This window comes from Anarrhichthys ocellatus, unplaced genomic scaffold, assembly GCF_004355925.1.
Source record: "Anarrhichthys ocellatus isolate YVR2014 unplaced genomic scaffold, GSC_Weel_1.0 scaffold44, whole genome shotgun sequence".
Taxonomy (NCBI): Eukaryota; Metazoa; Chordata; class Actinopteri; order Perciformes; family Anarhichadidae; genus Anarrhichthys; species Anarrhichthys ocellatus.
Window position 1 is genome coordinate 134261 of NW_022280074.1, and position 17243 is coordinate 151503.

A 17243-nucleotide genomic window follows, 5' to 3' on the forward strand; every position below is an offset into this window, starting at 1 on the left:
GCTAATTATTATTTATTTTGGATATGTGACCTACTTTACCTAAATTGAATATGCAATATATATGTATTGATTTAGCTTTTCTGCCAATATGTCAGTTCTCCTGGAACATAATTTAATTAATCTCCTGTATCTATAATATAATGCACACAGAGCTAGTGGCCCGTCAAGATGTAGTCAACCACCAGTAAATCAAAATCAACAAATAGCCTAAACGTTTTCCGGAGTGCTACTGTGCACCACCAGGAGGAAGTCATTCTGGATAAATCGTGAGTAACAGCGGGTGCGTAAAACCGTGGAGTGTTTTCTGACACGTGATGCTCCGGTGCAGTCGGTCCTGACGCCCCGGCGCGCTCACGACGCTCGTCGTGCCCTTCTTCGTGTGAAAAAGCGCCACATGAATGCGCACGTACAGCCGCTGTAGCTCTCTCCCTTTACTCCTTCACTCCCCGCTTCTCGTCTTCTCAGCATCAGCAGCCTCGACAGCCGGAAAGCGCGCGCCCGCGTCTGTGGTTGCGCAATTCTGCTCTTCAAGCAGCTGTTTGTAAATCCAGTAATTTCATCAAAGATAGTGGGGATAGTGTTTTGGTCTTTGCCATTGACAGTGCATTTCTGGCAAATCAACATTACTTTTTAAGACAAACATGCACATTTTCACATCATGCATTCAGCTGAAAATTCATATAATTCCATTCTGTAAGCACACTTTGTTATTTTTAGTCTCGTGGCTGATTGGTAACATAGTTTAACTTTATTGCTTCATCCAGGAATGAAATCAGTTAACTTGTTTTACGTGACAGCATCAATCTGAATGTGGAGAAGAAGCTGCAGTTAAAAAACCCTCATACGATTTATGAACAGAGGGCAAGGTAGTGTTCAGGGATGAAACAACCAAAATGAATACCAGATACATATAACTGAGTTGTCTTTGTATTTGTGTGTCCCTTATGATGATCACCAACTGGAGGTCAGAGTGAACCCTTTTCATTTGTCTCCATGTTTCTTATTTGTATCTTTCTGCTGGTGCAACCCAAATTCGTCCACGGGGCTCATTTAACTTTGATCTAATCTAATCTAATCTCGGTTTCTCTCGCCTCTTGCGCTTTCATTTCCCCCCTCACAGTGGCCGTGGCTGCGCGGCGCACTCCCGTCATCGCGTCAGGAGGCAGCCCACTGGTCCCGATGATGATGATGATGATGGCGGTGATGGAGGAGCAACGCTGAGTTCACTCTCCCAGTTTTCGCTCCTCTTTTTTCCATTCATTCTTTTTATGGTTAGATTACAAAAGACAACGTATAGTGACACAGAGAGCGACACCGCCGATTTGACCTACTGCCTTTCTCCGCCTCTCTCCCGTCTCCTGAGCCGAGACCGAGATGGGGAACGAAGCGAGCATGGAGGGCGGCGGGCAGCCCGGCGAGCCGGGGACAGCCGGGATGACGGGGTCGGTGATTCCCGGAGGACCCGCAACAGGACCGGGGGCAGGACAGCACATGAAGCCGGTCAACGGAACCGCTGCCGGGGGAGGGATGGGGATCGGAGGCCCCGGGATGGGAATGACGAGGTACGGAGCAGCAGTATAGGGGAGGTCTCGGGTAAATGCGGCTGGGTGGAGGGCTTCTGGGTTTACTGAATCACAACCCAATGTGTGTGTGTTTTTAACACGGAAACGGTCGATGGACAAGAGACCAGGTGTCATTTGGTTCACATTTTTAGAGAGATGAGATTAAGAGTGTCACACATTGTTTCTCTCTTTCTCCCGCGCCAATCCCTGCATGCTGAAAAGCCCGAGAGCTGTCCGCGGTGCTGAAACGCAACCAGCCACACCGGTGAGCCCGAGCGGCTCGTTTTGAACGTGTTCCCTAAAATAGGTTTTGACATTGCATGTTAATGCGGCTCACAAGCACCGTGCCCCTGTGCTCCATGTTACGGGAATCATCAGCGAGCATCTCCGGCTGTTTGTTCGGTCTCAGATTGTGCTGTAATAGTATTTCCTCCTTCCGCCGGCTCGGGCTGTGCTTTTGGCGTATTTGTGTCGAACAGGACGTGTCTTCTCTCTAAAAAAACCCACACACAATCGAGCCGCTCGTTTTTCTCCGTTAACATTTTATTAAACGTGACCATTGGGACGTTTTTTTTTTTGTTTGTGTGGTTTGTGCTCGAGGGAGCGTCTTCACACACTCGCTTGTTTCCGCATGCAATAGAGGAGGATGCTGAATGTGTGTGTGCGCGCGTGTACGTTAAGGGGCTTGCCGGATATGTAGGCGCGTGTTTGATGATATGTGTGTAGCATACTATACCAGCAACGACAGCGTTTCTCGTTAATGACGTAGAAGCGTCTTGACATACGTTGCTTACCGACATAGCGTTCTGTACCGTACCATGTCAAACCAAACCCTACTGTGCCACATAATATAAAATAAATAAATATATATCCTCGCTTTCATACCGTGCTATTGCATCAACAGCACTATAACATACATGTGATATCCCACTAAATCATGCCATTTCTTAAACATACAACCAGATATGTGTTCGATTGTATAACACAAAAAGGCCATTTTTGACATCTATATGTAACATTTTTTTTTGTCCTAATCCAAATATGTGCATCCCTGTTCTCTATGCAGTACTAAGACTGTCAGCCTTTTTTTCTTTTACCATACATATAACATGAACACCATGTGTGTCCTAAGATAGCTTCACATGACCTGACATAACATGTGCACAACAGCTGCACTGTAGACACAGGTCATTCTACACAGCTGTATATCAAAGGCCTCTATACAAACCTTTTTCACAAATGTTAGGATCCCTCTCACCCCTACAGCTTCAATCTTTGGCTTGGCTCAGCTAACACACAATGATCCAATCTTGTGTCGTTGCCGCAAGAATTCAGGAAACCCAGTTTACTGTACCGCCTCATCCATAAACTCTGCAGCCATGGCTGCTGTACAGAGACGCAATCAGGTAGACGTTTTGTAGAAAAAATGCCAGAGTAGGGCTACAGCTGGCCTACAAACACACCAGGGTGTGTGTGTGTGTGTGTGGTTATATTTAGGACACATCCCAGGTTTGATTCATGCCTCTGTAGGAGAGAAGAGCAGAGCAGCACAGGCCTATCCATCATTACATAACGCGGGGACTCAGGGAGCAGGTGACAGCTTCAGCTCGCTTCCGATGAACGACAACAGAGCTGAAAAATGCATTATTTCTGCATTACTCTGTTTAGGGGATTCAAAGTGATCTCATTCTCTGTTGCTTTTATCAAATCTTCTATATAAGATGCACTAAATCTGCAGGTCTCTGCCCTCCTGCAACTTCAGACCTCAAAAATCGGCGCCCACATTTTAAAATCCGCTCCGAATAAAAGGCGCGGGTTTTCCGCGGCATGAAGTGCCTCACATTAAGTATTTATAACAGCGTAATACAAGGCCATGTGAACAGATTGACTCACGTGCAGAGCGTGTTTGCTCACCCCCCCGCCCCTCTCACTCTCACTCTCACACACTCTCTCTCACACTCCCTCCCTCTTCTGCTCTGCTCTGCCTGACTGCCTGCTCCTATCACTCTCTCGCTCCCAATCTCCTCTGCACACTCGCATGCTTTGCTACTCTCTTCTCTCTTCTCCCCTTTTCTCTGTCTCTCTCTATATCCTGTCCACACTTGTAGTCAGTATATAGGAGAAAGGATGTCCTTCTCTCTCTCAATTCCCTTTTTTCAGTCTCCCTTTCTTCCTATCCTTCTCATTATTTTGCTTTTGTCTCTCCCTTTCCTATTTCACTCAATCCCTGCACATTTCCATGCTCCCTCGGTCTCTCTCCCTCTCTCTCCCTCTCTCTCTCCCTCTCTCTCCCTCTCTCTCTCTCTCTCTCTCTCTCTCTCTCTCTCTCTCTCTCCTTCTGCCACTCCCCCTCTAAATTAACATTCCACTCAGTTGTCATGTTGTGCTGTTTACAATATTAATGTAAAGCTGTAACCTAAAGGTACGCATGTTTTCTTTAAAGGTTAAGGCTGCCATTATTCAAATTTCTTATTGTCAATAAAACTTAATGGACGACTAAGCTTCCATGTCTGTGGCACTCAGTCCCAAACCCATTGGTTCCTACTGAACATGTATATGTTTACAAACGCATTACAAATTAATTGTTGCATTAAAAAGTCTCAGTAATGTTCTAAAACGGTTGGATTTCTGTACTTGTTAGCAAAAGTTATTCAAACAGGAGTAAAGAGTATTTTAGGGGACTATTTTCAGCTGCAGATGAATGCAAATGTGATACTCTTGTGTCTTTTTGAGGCAGCAAGATGCTGTTTATGGGACATCCATAAACATTATGTTTATGGATTGACTTCAAATAATGAATAGCAATGAAAGCACCCATTGCAGCGGTGTGGTCCCATTGATGTATTTTTTAAAGACATTTCTTGGACAACAATGGAGCTCTATGACAGTGAGGAATAAGATATATTAGGTTTTGGATACACAGTCAATACTTGTTAGTGGGCTCAATGGATTGCTGGTTTTGATCTTTTCATGAAATTTGTTCACAATAACAAAAATATAGAACATTGCCAGCTTTACATTTTAATATACAATAGATGTCAGCTTCATTTGTATGTGCTTCCCAAAACCATTATAAGTCACTGTTGAAAATTAAATAAATTTCATGATGTGACAATGTTTAGGTAGAAATATGACTTTGATGGATTAAAGGAAACATCCTGGTTTGGGTTAATATAACTACTTTGTTGAGGTTCACTCGCCTCACTTCCTCCTTTGTGCCCGTCATTATTATCACGGCCATGAAAGAGCTTTGTCACTTGAATGTAAACGTATTGTCGTTTTGGGGCATTTACTGAAACAGGTAATGTTGTCTCTCTTCTTGACAGTCTGTAAATATACTGTACATTCCATCCTTCTGGGAAAATCCCTCCCCCTCCATCTCTCTCTCTCCCTTCCCGCCCCCTTCTCAACCAATAACCAGCAGCATCTAAATAACTCTGCCTTTACAATGAGATACAACCGTAGTGCTATATAGGAGATAAGGAGAGAGAGAGAGAGAGAGAGAGAGAGAGAGAGAGATAGAGAGAGGGGGGGGGGAGATGGAGAGCTAGTGAGATAAAGGGGAAAGAGGAAGACAGAAAGAGAGAGGGCCGGAGGGGGTGTAGAAGCTGAAGGGACACAAGAAGGGGAAAGGGAGTGATGCGGTAGTGATAGATCAAAAGGTGTATAAAACTGTTACCTCCAGTCAGGGATCCTCCAGGAACAACCAGCAATATAAACGATGATACATTATATTGACAGGTGACTAAATCAGATTGTAAACCTGTCTCAAATTTTTTTTTCTTTTAATTTATAATTAGTTTTCAACATTCTTTTAATGTATTTAGCACATCATTATAGATGTTTTGTATAATACAATTGTATTTAATCGGCAAATTAATTTAAAATGACACGCAAATAAAGCACATTGAAATTTGAGAATAAATGAAAAGGGGGAGGAGAGTGTAAAATTGAAAAAGAGAGCACAGAGGAAATACACATGGAGGGCATTTGATGTACAGATGGATGGAGGCGAATTTAAGGCCAAAGAGAGAATGAGTGATAATGAAGCAATGTACACAGTTGTGTAAGGGAGGAAAGAATACAAAATAAATGCAAGATGCAAGATAGAGAGAAAGAGGAGAGGGGGATGGAGAGTACGGATATCCAGATGGCTAAAGATAAAGGAGGCAGAAAGGAGTGAGAGAGCATAGGAAAGACAAGAGAACGAGAGAGAGAGAGAGAGAGAGAGAGAGAGAGAGAGAGAACCTTAGATCTACAGCACATATGGAACAGGCGTTACATGTTCAGTTTACATCTGACACCACTCTCGCCATATTCGCAGACTTATTTGTCACATATAGACTGGGCTGTGTGTACATTTGTCTGTGTGTGTGTATGTTACACACACACTGTTGTTGTGTACATGATCAGCAACTGTGAAGAGTGGCTCGAGGACTCGCAAAAGTCAGCAGTCATCGCAATTTATTCACTGTACACACTTGTCAAGATGTGTGTGAGTGAGAAAGAGAGAGATTACTTGTGTGGGAGAGTGTGAATGTGTGTGTGTATGTTGGAGAGAGAAATGGAGTGTGTGAACATTGACTTTGTTGCCATATTTTTTTCTTTCTCTCACATGCTACACAGTTGGGACCAATTTTCCCTTTCCAGCGAGGCATGCATGTGGGATGTGTGTGTGTGTGTGTACATGAGTGCGTGCGCATGTTTTATGTGTTTAAGTTTGTTTTTCCACCTCTTGCAGAAAAGCAGCAGCCTGTCACTGCTGTGTTCATTGTGAACGTACAGTGCGACTGAATTTGTTATTGAGGCTTTTTATGCTGACGGTCCTGCTCAGAGTGACGTGAGGTTTTTTTTTTGTCTCACATCAGCAGAGAAATGAACGCTGATAGGATTCAGTTTCTGATCTGCTGAGTGGACTGGTTACCGGCCGTCCTTTAGCCTTTTTGTTGTTGAAATTTGATGGCGAGGTTGAAAGTTATGGGGTGTGATGTTGAGTAGATGTCGGCCAAATGTCAGGCTGTAGCTACAGTGCAGATCCATTATACTGTAGCTGTTGATGATTGGTTGAGTTGGCCCGTTCCTTTTATCCAACATCCAAGCTTAACCGCTCCTCTAATCACAAATAATGTAAAAAGTGTTGCTGTTTGTGCCCGCCTGACAAATGCAAGTCCAATGTTCTCTCTCCTTTTACCTCTGTTTTGGTCTCCACCAACCCCTGGAACAAAAATGTGGCTTTTTAGCCACTAGATGCTGCAGTTTGGTGGTGGGCAGGTAACGTACAGTTGGTTTGTCAGAGGCTGTTTACTGAAGACAGCTGCCTGCTGCTGGAGAAGAGGTTGAACTGACACTGAGACTAAACCAGAATTTTGGCCTCGTACTAAAGCGATGAGCCAAAAGAAGGAGAGCTGCAGGGTCGGGTGATAATTCTCTGGGGTTTCATCTGTACAAGCAAAAATCTGTTCATGTTACACATCTATTTAATTCGTTGTGGAGCTTTAATATTTTCTGATGCTGATAAATGTTGGTTTGGATGAGTATTATTTCTTAGCACAGCAGAAAAAAAGGGGTCCTCAATGTGAATTTAACCTTGTATTGTCAAAATATGGTGGATGGAGAAAGCATGGTATCCATGTTAATTGAGTCAATGTGACACTAAAGATAACATGATGACATGAAACTGAAGTTACACTGTTATCACATGAAATTAACAAATTACAGACCAGATCTGAGTGTGTGTTTGAATACAAATCTCTGAACCTCCTTGATTTCCAACGGCTTATTCAAAAACTAAAACTCTGTTGATCTGTTGGATTAAAGCAAATATTGTAGTCCACTGGTGGCTGCATTTGTGCCTAAAATAGCTTCTTATTACACCCTGAAGCTCTTACAAGACACTGGTCTTTGCCTTTAATCTTGACATACTTGGTTATAAATGTGTTGCTTTGAGACACACAGTTATGGACCGTTTTGGAAACCATCCTCAATTTAAACAGAGTACACTCCCACATCAAAGGTCTGAGTTTTGGCAGACTTTTGGCATCGCAATTATGAACTTTGTTTTTCAAAAATCAAACCCAGAAAACAAAATGCGATGATGGACTGATTTGAATTTGGTCATTTCTTACAGTGAAGGTCGTTGTTTAGCAGCCAAATCTGAAATCTCAGATGTCATAGCGTACCTGAATGCACCAACAGGGAAAGGTTCCAGAGCAGTCCCTCAATTCAACACAATCTTATATATATACAGTATATATATATATATATATATATATAGCACCTAAAACCCAACAGAGATATGTTGATGAAAGTGCACACAGAGACAACAAACGCTCAAGGTTTCTGAAGAAAATGCAGCAGCATGTTGGGTTTTGCTCTCAAGCTTTGTCTCTCTAATGTGATCTTGCCACTGTAAATGTCGTGGAGGATTTCAGACCATACAGTTGGAAAACACTGACCTGGACTGCGATTGTAGGTTGACTTTCTGACTCTTACCCTGAAAGGCAGTGAGCAGGTCCTTAGTCACCATCTTTAATCCCCTGGAGGTTCACAAAGCTGACCTCACCCTCCGAAAGTTAATTAACGTGTTGGGGGGCGATTGTGAATGAAGAAAAAACAGAGAACGTCTTCCTCTCTGTGTTAGTGTGTAAACTTGAAAAGTGAGATTTTTACGAATTGTGTGTCGGTGAATGTGTGACACTGAGTGGGCGAGAGACAGACAGAGGCTCTCAATATATTTACACGCCCTGTTATCAGGAGGACATGTTTGCAGGAGCCTCCAAATACTAAATGTGTTTGGGTGGCTGCATCAGGAGATAAGATGGCAATAAGCACAATATCACAGCCCAAGACAGTATTGGTTTTGAGCAAATAGATGCTGTCGCTGGAGCTTATGAGTGAAACCCAGAAATAGTCCGAACAGAAACGATACGGCTATCTGAGCAGGACCAGAGGTGAAATCTGTGGAATCACAGGGAAGACAGTGGTGGATAATGGATTTTCTGTTGGCTGCTTTATCGTAAACTACTGCAGTCACAAAGTGAATATGTTGGAATTTGTCCTGGTCTAGGTAGACGAGCATGGACTTTACCCAAAGGGCAGAAAGCCAATGCAATGCACACTAGAATACAGGCAGCAAGCTCATGAAAAGGCTTTTTCTAACCTCATTCAGACCAATTTTGGTAAAAATCAAACCAAGCATCAGTATGCAAGATTATAGTGACATTTACAGTTATATACAAAGTGCTTTTCTGCCATTCTGGTGGTCAGTACCGCTCGATCCTGTCATGACAAAACCTCATCCATGAGAACTGAGACTGAAGCAACATATGAAGCTCGCCCGGTTCCAGACCTCTGAACTGCATCCCACATCTCTGATTCGCCTAGCGACTTCTATATGTCTGGCGGTGTGCCCTTTGACATAGAGTATGTCTCCACTAGTTGGAAAAATAACAAACCAATCAGAGCTGTGTGGGCAGGGTTAATTCATGGCATCTTCCTGCATGGCGCACTTGCTGGCAAGCTCTATCTGGGAAAAATAGTCACAAAAGCATACAGGTTTTTGTAAGTCTATTTACAGAAGGAACAACACTCCAAATTCTTTTTATTTGTTATGAAAAACATTAACTGCTCACATAGGCTTCTGTGTTGGCTAAATTATCATTCTGCACTGCAAATGAATAAATATACAGCAAATTAGAGCTCTCAAAGATTTGTAGACATTTAACTTTGAGTGCAAACCAGTTTGCATCTAGTAGGTGTTTGATACACAAAAGCTTCACTTTACAAGCTTGTTTGAAAAAAGTCAAGTTTATTTGATCCAAGGCTGCAGCATGAAATGTTAATGTAGGTTTGCTTTCTTTTTTTTTTTAGATGTGTTGGAACTTGCCACACCTTTTAAATCTCTATGAATGAAGGATCAAAAGTCCAGATTACGAAGGCTTCCTGGTTTTGGCTGTCAGTCCCCCTCCAGGGCTCAGTAGGGATTTGTAACAAACACCAGTCTAGTCGGCCCTGACCTCATGTAGTGAGCAGTGTGCAGCGCTGCCTGAACCACCTCAGCCAACACTGTGAGTTTCCACAATGATGGCACGCTGGGCCATTCAGACCTTAGTCCTGTGTCTACCACAGGGACCAACAGGAGCTTTAATTTGGTCTCCACTATAAGGCCAAACAGAGCTCACAAAATATTACTGTTTCATTTGAAGAAATAGCTTACGAAAGAAAAAAGATACAGCTGCCTTTTCAGGGATGAGCCTGTTTTTGTCTTAAAACTTTAACCTGTTCACGGTACGTTTTCAGTTCATTTAAGTTAATTGTAACATTTTTGGTTTGCCTAAAAATGTCTTATTCAGCGTTCGGTTGTACTTAGCTCCACCCTCTTGTGTCACTTCTGGTACCAAAAAAAGAAGATGAGGACGGCCAATATGCCAAATCCTAGGCTTCACGACGGCAGTCGACAAACCATGTGTAGATTGTATGCATTGTATGGAGTTGGTAGAGGTGAAATGCTACCCTCTATTTCTTTGGATCATAACAAATTGCACCTTTAAAAAAAAACAAAAAAAACAACTCACATACATGATTTACGTCATATCTTACAATCAGAGACCATTTGTAAGCTGAGCTATTGGTTAAAATGTATTACTTCTGGTGTGTCTGAAATATTCAGAGTTAGGCTTTTGGAACCTTGAGCTTTGATCAGTTACATCTTTTCCTGATTTACCTCTTTCACATTTCTTTTAATAAACAAATTCCAACAGTAAAACATTGTACTAAATCCTCCTAATAAGCCCTAATTCAATCTTTTTTGTGACATTTTGCAAAGTAGGTGTTTGAGAAATATGAAATGTTTTTCACTGTATGCTAATTAGTGAGACAAGAATAACGAGTTCTCCCTGCACAAAGGGACACGTTTGGCAGGCAGTTACTGTAAAGCTCAATTAGACAAAGGCAATGAAATGTATTTCTATCCTCCTGCTGATCCATATAGCACTAAATAGTATATGTGACTATATCCCCCTGCCAATGACAGACAGAGGTTTGCATTAAATGGAAGCTTTATATTAGTCATTCTTTGGAAAGGGTTCAGTTTAAGTGTTGTTTTACATTAATTTCCACTCTCCCTGGAGGAATTTCATCACTATTGTTTCACACGGAGCGTTCCGGTGTCGTGTGATCCAACTGTGGGTTGAGGGGTCCTCTCATCCTGCCAAGAGATCCTGTCCGGGTGTACCTCTGGTGTTAACAAATTGATCGTCTCAGAGGCGAGCTGTGACCCGACGCACTGTGAAAAGTCTGCAGGGTCAACAACCAAACTGCACATCTCCTCCGTCTCTGCCAGAAAACCAACGTAATGGGGCAATTAATAAGCCAGTTCTGGTCAGAAGGAACTCTCCAGACACTGAGACAGAGACTGACACACAGCAGCCAGCCCCGGCATTTACCTGGATACAGGTGCTCCGTGTCCCTTTTGGCTTGTATTTACTGTTTTCGATCCAACATTGCAGGATTGGTTGGAAGAGGTTTTATCCATGTAAACCTGGCATTGAAAACAATTAACGAACAAGCCACTTCTCATAATAACTAGAATTAAAGCTGAGCTGCTTTGCAGGAATACTAGAGGGATGATTGTTCTGCACTGAGCAGAAATACATAATAATTACATTCAATGACATATAAAAAAAGAAAATACTGTAGTGTAGGTCAGCTGATACATATGAGTCTGAAACAAGACATCTGGCCTTCCCTTCACCTGTGTTAAAGATCACACACATACTTGATATTACACTTATCGTACACATATGCAAAACTAAACATCAGAAGAACAGAACAGTGCAGACACACACACACACACACACACACGAGTCATTATAGGAAAAGTTACTCCAGTGTTGTCCGCTGCCGATGATGATGGTTCCTTCCTGACAATGTTGAGCAATCATTGACATTAAGTTTTTTGCACGCTTTTCATAGCTTACCAGTTTTTAATTCAAAAGTGATTCCTCACCATAAAATACTGTAGGTGCAGTGGTCACGCCGCCTAACAAAAACAAACTTTGATTTATATTTTTCGCATGAAAATTTGTCAAATTTTATTATAATGAATAAATATATGTTTTCAAAAAGCCATATTTATTTATCCGTGGGTAACTGATTCATTCAGAGAGTTTGAATGGAGGTTAGGTGATACAGTCAAGTCAGTAAATTTGTTTATTCATTCATTCACTTGTTATTGGCCAATCTGCCCCCTTGTGGCCATTAGGAGGCAAGTCTGTGTCTTTAGGCGACTGAAAAGCATTACTATCACACTACAAGATAAAACAGGAATTTGCACTGTTCTGTGCCATTTTATACATCTATCATTTTATATTAACTGCAGGCAAATGGCTCTTGAAATAAAAGACTTTTCCCCCTTATTTCTTTATTTCTGAACTGTCCCACAGACAATAACTCTTTTCTCTCTTTCTTCCAGCTTAATGAACCACATGTTACATTTGACTAATTATGACTTTCTTTGCTCAAAGGAATCAGATATATTTTTTATGATTACTCAACGCTGTCCATGTCCATACTGTGGTGATGACTGTGGGTGACTGACACCCTACGCTCGCGGTTCGTTTCCTTCAGCTCGGGATACATTTCTCTCTGACTTTCGCTTGTTTGTCGGAGAACATTATGCTGCGCTCTGCCATTTTCTCCCAACTGCACTAGCGAAGGTCACGCCAGAGTTTTCTCATTATGTTGTTGCCACCTGACACTAAATGTTACCTGTATTGATGCTGTGGCTGTGTGTGCATGCACTGTGTGGGAGTGTGTTAAAGCTGAGAAGTACAGACACAGAACCACCTGGGAACAAACTACGGCAGTATGCTGTTTGTGTGTTTTTGCGCATCAACTCACAACAGCCTTTTCCTCCTTTATAGTGAGTTCTTCATTGCCAATAAGTTTCACCCTTTTCTATTTGCTTGCTACGGAACATGGCACTGATTTACTGCTCTCTGCTTCACCCTTCAATGTGGTTTATTCAAAGATGATGGATAGAAAAATAACAGGGTTGTTTGTCTTGCTGGAAGCCCAAACAAGGACAGTCAGCACACAACAGACTCTTGAAACTCTTGTCTTGTTCATGAACACAAATTCTAAATAAATGACTTTTGAGCAAAAGACAGTGACAACATGCAGATTTTTGATTCGAACTCAAATCACTCATTTCTCCATTTTAAAATCATAAAACACTCTGTGTTTGTTAGCTGACGGAGGCGAGGAAATCGACAGTTTCCTCTGGATGACACAGTTTAATTTCCAGCACAGTTGTGCTGTCCTGCAGTCATTTGGACTCAGTGGGGGGTTTGGCACAGCGAAAGACACTCAAATGGGATGTTTTTGTTATCAGCATGAAATTCGGGAAAAATGGGATTTTTGAATTTAGGTCACTGTAGTTGATGTGTTCAAAGGTTTGCGAGCAGTTTTTTTTTCTTCCTCCAAAAGCTTCAAAAGGAGCTGCAGCTTCTGTTCCTGTTATCGGGGAGACTTGTTTGATTTTAAACATGAATCCTATAACGAGCTGTTCCAGCATGGGTGAACAAAAAACTCTTGTCCTCTCAAAGTCTCCACCTTCAGAAACGTATGTCACAGAAATATAAAGATGCAGCAGTCAGACAACAGTTTTCATACACAGTAAAGTAAGTAACTGAAGCCGAAATATGGAGAGAGTTGGAGGAAGAAAGGGAATAGAAAGAACAGAAGCAAGATGAGAAAGTAGGATGTCAGAGAGACAGAGCCTACCATATCAGCTGTGAGTCGGTCCAATGCTAGGTTTATTGTTTGTCACAAAATGACAAAGAGGTTTCAGGCTCCGAGCTGAAGAGGTACAGTGGGTCTATATTTCACCCGGTGAAAGCGGCACGTACCTGTCACAGAGATTTTGCAGCTTTCAGTAGGTGTGAAATAACTCTTTTCATGGTCTTTTTCCTAAAATCCACTGAGTTACTCACTAAGATAGAACTTCCACTAACCATACACTGTACTTTTAAATTATAATGCAATTTAATCAGCACTGTCTGATCTGAGAGCAGATTGGAGTAATCAACAGTGTTATGCATGTATTAACAGAGAATTGAACCACGTCCAGGGTACCAGAAGTAAAAGTCACATTCATTTTGTAGCTTACATGCACAATATTTACTGACTGGTATTTGGAGACTTTATGGACAAAAAACACTGTTTGAATCATATCTAGTAAAAATGAGCAGCTGTGTAAAAAATATATTAGATTCTTTCATAAAAAATGGCCTGTGGACATAAAAACTTCAGCAGAGGAGTCAAGGACTCCCTGGGAGATTTGAGAAAGAAACATACAATCACTGAGCTAAAAACTGTGTGCACCACTTTACACAGAGAAAAAGGCAGTTTAAAGTGATCCACTGTGGGATTCTGGCTCAATTTAACAACTTTTCTTGGAATTTTCTACAGCTATGATTCTTCCACTGCAAAATGGTGATTGGTATTGTACTATGAAGAGTCATGGCCTCATACAACAGAGAAAAAGTGATTTCACAGAGAAACATTTTTTATATTGTAACTGATGGCCATAATGTTGCATGCCGTGTTGAGGGCATCATCACAGTTATTAAAATCCAAACCGCTGTATGCTATCTGCCCAGCACCAACCAACGGTGTTGGAGTTGTTGGAGAATAAACAGAGAGTGAATGATGGACTTACATTTACCAGTTGTCCAAAAACACAAATAAATAAATAAATATGGTTGTTGAAAACTTTAAATCCATTTAAATATGTAAAACAACCTGATGAAGACAGGTTGTCCCATTTTCCATTGTTCTTCACAAACATTTTTCTTTTCAAATCAGAGAGAAGTAATTTTCCAAGACTATAACGTAGACCCCAACCGCCTACAACCATGGATCAGATCAATGGTTGGTCAATGCAATGGTTTCAACCGTAGGAATACGTGGTGTTAAAAAAGAAGAATGGAAAAAAAACAAAAAAATGTCAAAAGCAAAAAACAGAAACTGCTCTTATACCTACCTAACAACAAAGGCCTTGAATCAAACAAAACGGAAATTACAAGTGACAAATGCAAGGCGTGTTTGTGCTGTGAAGTGAGCAGCTGTCAGCGAGCCCTGCAGCTCACTTTTGGTACAACACCTCCATGTTTCTGACGGCCTCGCTGACTGAGCAGTCTGTCTGCGTGTCTCTGATTCAGTTTGACAGTCCTGTATGACAGTTAATGAGCAGAATAAAGGGAGGAGAGAGAGAGAGAGAGAAAGAGAAAGAGAGAGAGAGAGAGAGAGAGAGAGAGAGAGAGGGGAAGAGAGAGAGAGAGAGAGGTAAATCCAGCAGGACATATTGTGGCTCAGCAGTTCTGTAGTGTTCTAGCTCTGCCAAGGACAGGCTGCGTATCCTCGCCGTCGCACGGCAACCTCATAACTCCAGTCTCGCCTTTATTGATCAGATTCTCCCTGTATTGAGAAGTGTGTGTGTGTGTGTGTGTGTTTGTGTGCGTGCTCACTGAGTTCTATGACCTTCAGGCCTCCGCTGCCAAATTAAAACCCAGGAGCTTTCAGACATGGTCGCCTGGCATTCTGGGACACCAATGGGTTCATGCATTAAACACCACACTTCATCAATGTCTCACCGCAGCCTTAACCAACGAGTCTGATCACAAGTGAAATTAGCTTAGCGCTCATTTGTGCGAGCCAGCTGTGAGCCTCTTGGCTTACAATGTGATAAAATCAAATCAGCAGCAAATACTTCACGACTACAACCTAAAGCCTAATGGCACCATTTTCGGCCTGGCTCAAATTTCTCCCATCTGTTTCTGTATTTATTTATTTTTCTAATTTAATCCACCGCCCTGTTAGGACTGTACTGTAGACATTCAGGCAACTAACTGCAAGAAAAAGGCCCAAACACTTTTTAAATCTTAGGAAAATCATAGAAAAAGCTCTTTGTTACACATATTTATGATGACATCCAGTTAGTAAAACACACAACACTAATGTAACGTAATCAAAAACAGAAAAAACATACATAGGGTAGAGGTCAAGGTGGGTTGATGAGTATACAACGCATATTACTTTGACATTGACGACTGGAGTCCATGTCCCCTCTCATTCTTCATGTAAACATGAACTTTTTTAAATCTTAACTAAGAGTTTAAAGATGGAGACCTTGTGACAAAATGATCCCAGAGCTTCCAGCTGAACTGGCTCAGTTGTCACACGGACATGACGGATGTGAACGGCCTCCTTGATCTCTCTCCGTTCGCTCACTGACTCCTAATCATGAGGCCCAGTGATGACACCTGAGCCAGTTCCATTCGGGTGATGAAGGGCACCTGATAAGGGCACCTCAAATTGGAATGGTTTTCAAACATAACTCATCAAAAATCAAGCATCACGAACTTCCATGCTCAAAACAAACACACCTTAGTCGTGCTTTAGTTGTCACGAGCAGACATAGAAGAGAAAACAGCATTTTCATCCTCAATTCCCACAGGAGTTTGTGAGATTATGGTTGGTGAAATGCTATTTGTGAGCAACATTAAGAGGTCAGCTCTATGAGGAACTTCGTGCTCTTGTAAACAATGTTGTGCTCTAGTAAGTTTTTATTTAATAATTGACACAGTGGCTGTATATAAATGCTGATGACACAGCAAAAAGTCACACCCACAAAGCACGGTACAGGAGACGGGCTCAGTGTTTCAAGACAGGTCTGGTGGGTTGCCGACATTTTTGCAGCAATCTGTTTTTTAGGAAATATAAAGTGTGGAGTGAGGTAGTCTCTATTTATATCCCTCTGTCCCATTTACTGCCCATTCTGAGTGTGAGCAGCACAAATTAATCCTTTTATTACACACGCAGCATGAAATAGCCTGCTGCTGCTGCTGCTGCTGTTAGCAGAGGAAAAAGATGGCTGGTTGGGGGAAGTACTATTCAAAATTGAGGAGGGAAGAGAGAATTAGACAGAGATGTACTTCTGTCAGGTGTAAAGAAAAAATGAAAATTCATTTAGAAAACGTGTACTTTAGGATTTTAATCTGAGAGCAGTGGAAGCGGGATGAGGGTTGGGTTGCGATAGAAACAGCCAACTAAGCATCCAAATTACTACATGAAAGAGAACTTCCAGAGTTACGAAAAATATAATAATACATCGTTAAGTAGCTGAAATGACTGCAAAAACTGCATATCGTATTAATTCCCCCTATCACCTGCTGGACTTGCTTCATAATGAGGAGCACTTTGAACATTTGTGTTTGTATTATCTATATGTAACCATATTTTTAGAGCTATATCTTCTAGGATGTACATTGCCAGTTTATTCTGATCCATTGATTATTGGCATTGATAATTATCGGCAAAGTACTTCCTGTTTCTAACTATATGTGACTGGAGAAGATACCGTGCTCATCTCTCTACTATCACTGTCAGTGTTGCAGAAAAACCCACACACTCACACTCACACTCACTCCCACACACACACACACACACACACACGCACGCACACACACACACACACACACACACACACACACACACACACACACACACACACACACACAGTCAGTGATCAGTGGTCAGTTCTCCCCTGGGGGGAAGAGTGTTCTCAGAGCTCTGGTGGAAGATTTACCTCCCGCTACACTCAACTGCCCAAGAATACAC

General features: G+C 41.9%; 1 protein-coding gene across 2 annotated transcripts in view; it reads left to right on the top strand.

The window, feature by feature from the left end:
* Nucleotides 1–1160: 1160 nt before the first annotated feature.
* Nucleotides 1161–17243, top strand: part of bsna (bassoon presynaptic cytomatrix protein a) — a 139173-nt gene continuing 123090 nt past the window's right edge. For both annotated transcript variants that reach the window (XM_031868755.1, XM_031868753.1), the window contains exon 1: nucleotides 1161–1562. In XM_031868755.1, coding sequence (XP_031724615.1) covers nucleotides 1375–1562 — 188 coding nt within the window. In that variant the 5' untranslated portion in view covers nucleotides 1161–1374. The remainder of the gene's footprint in view (nucleotides 1563–17243) is intronic.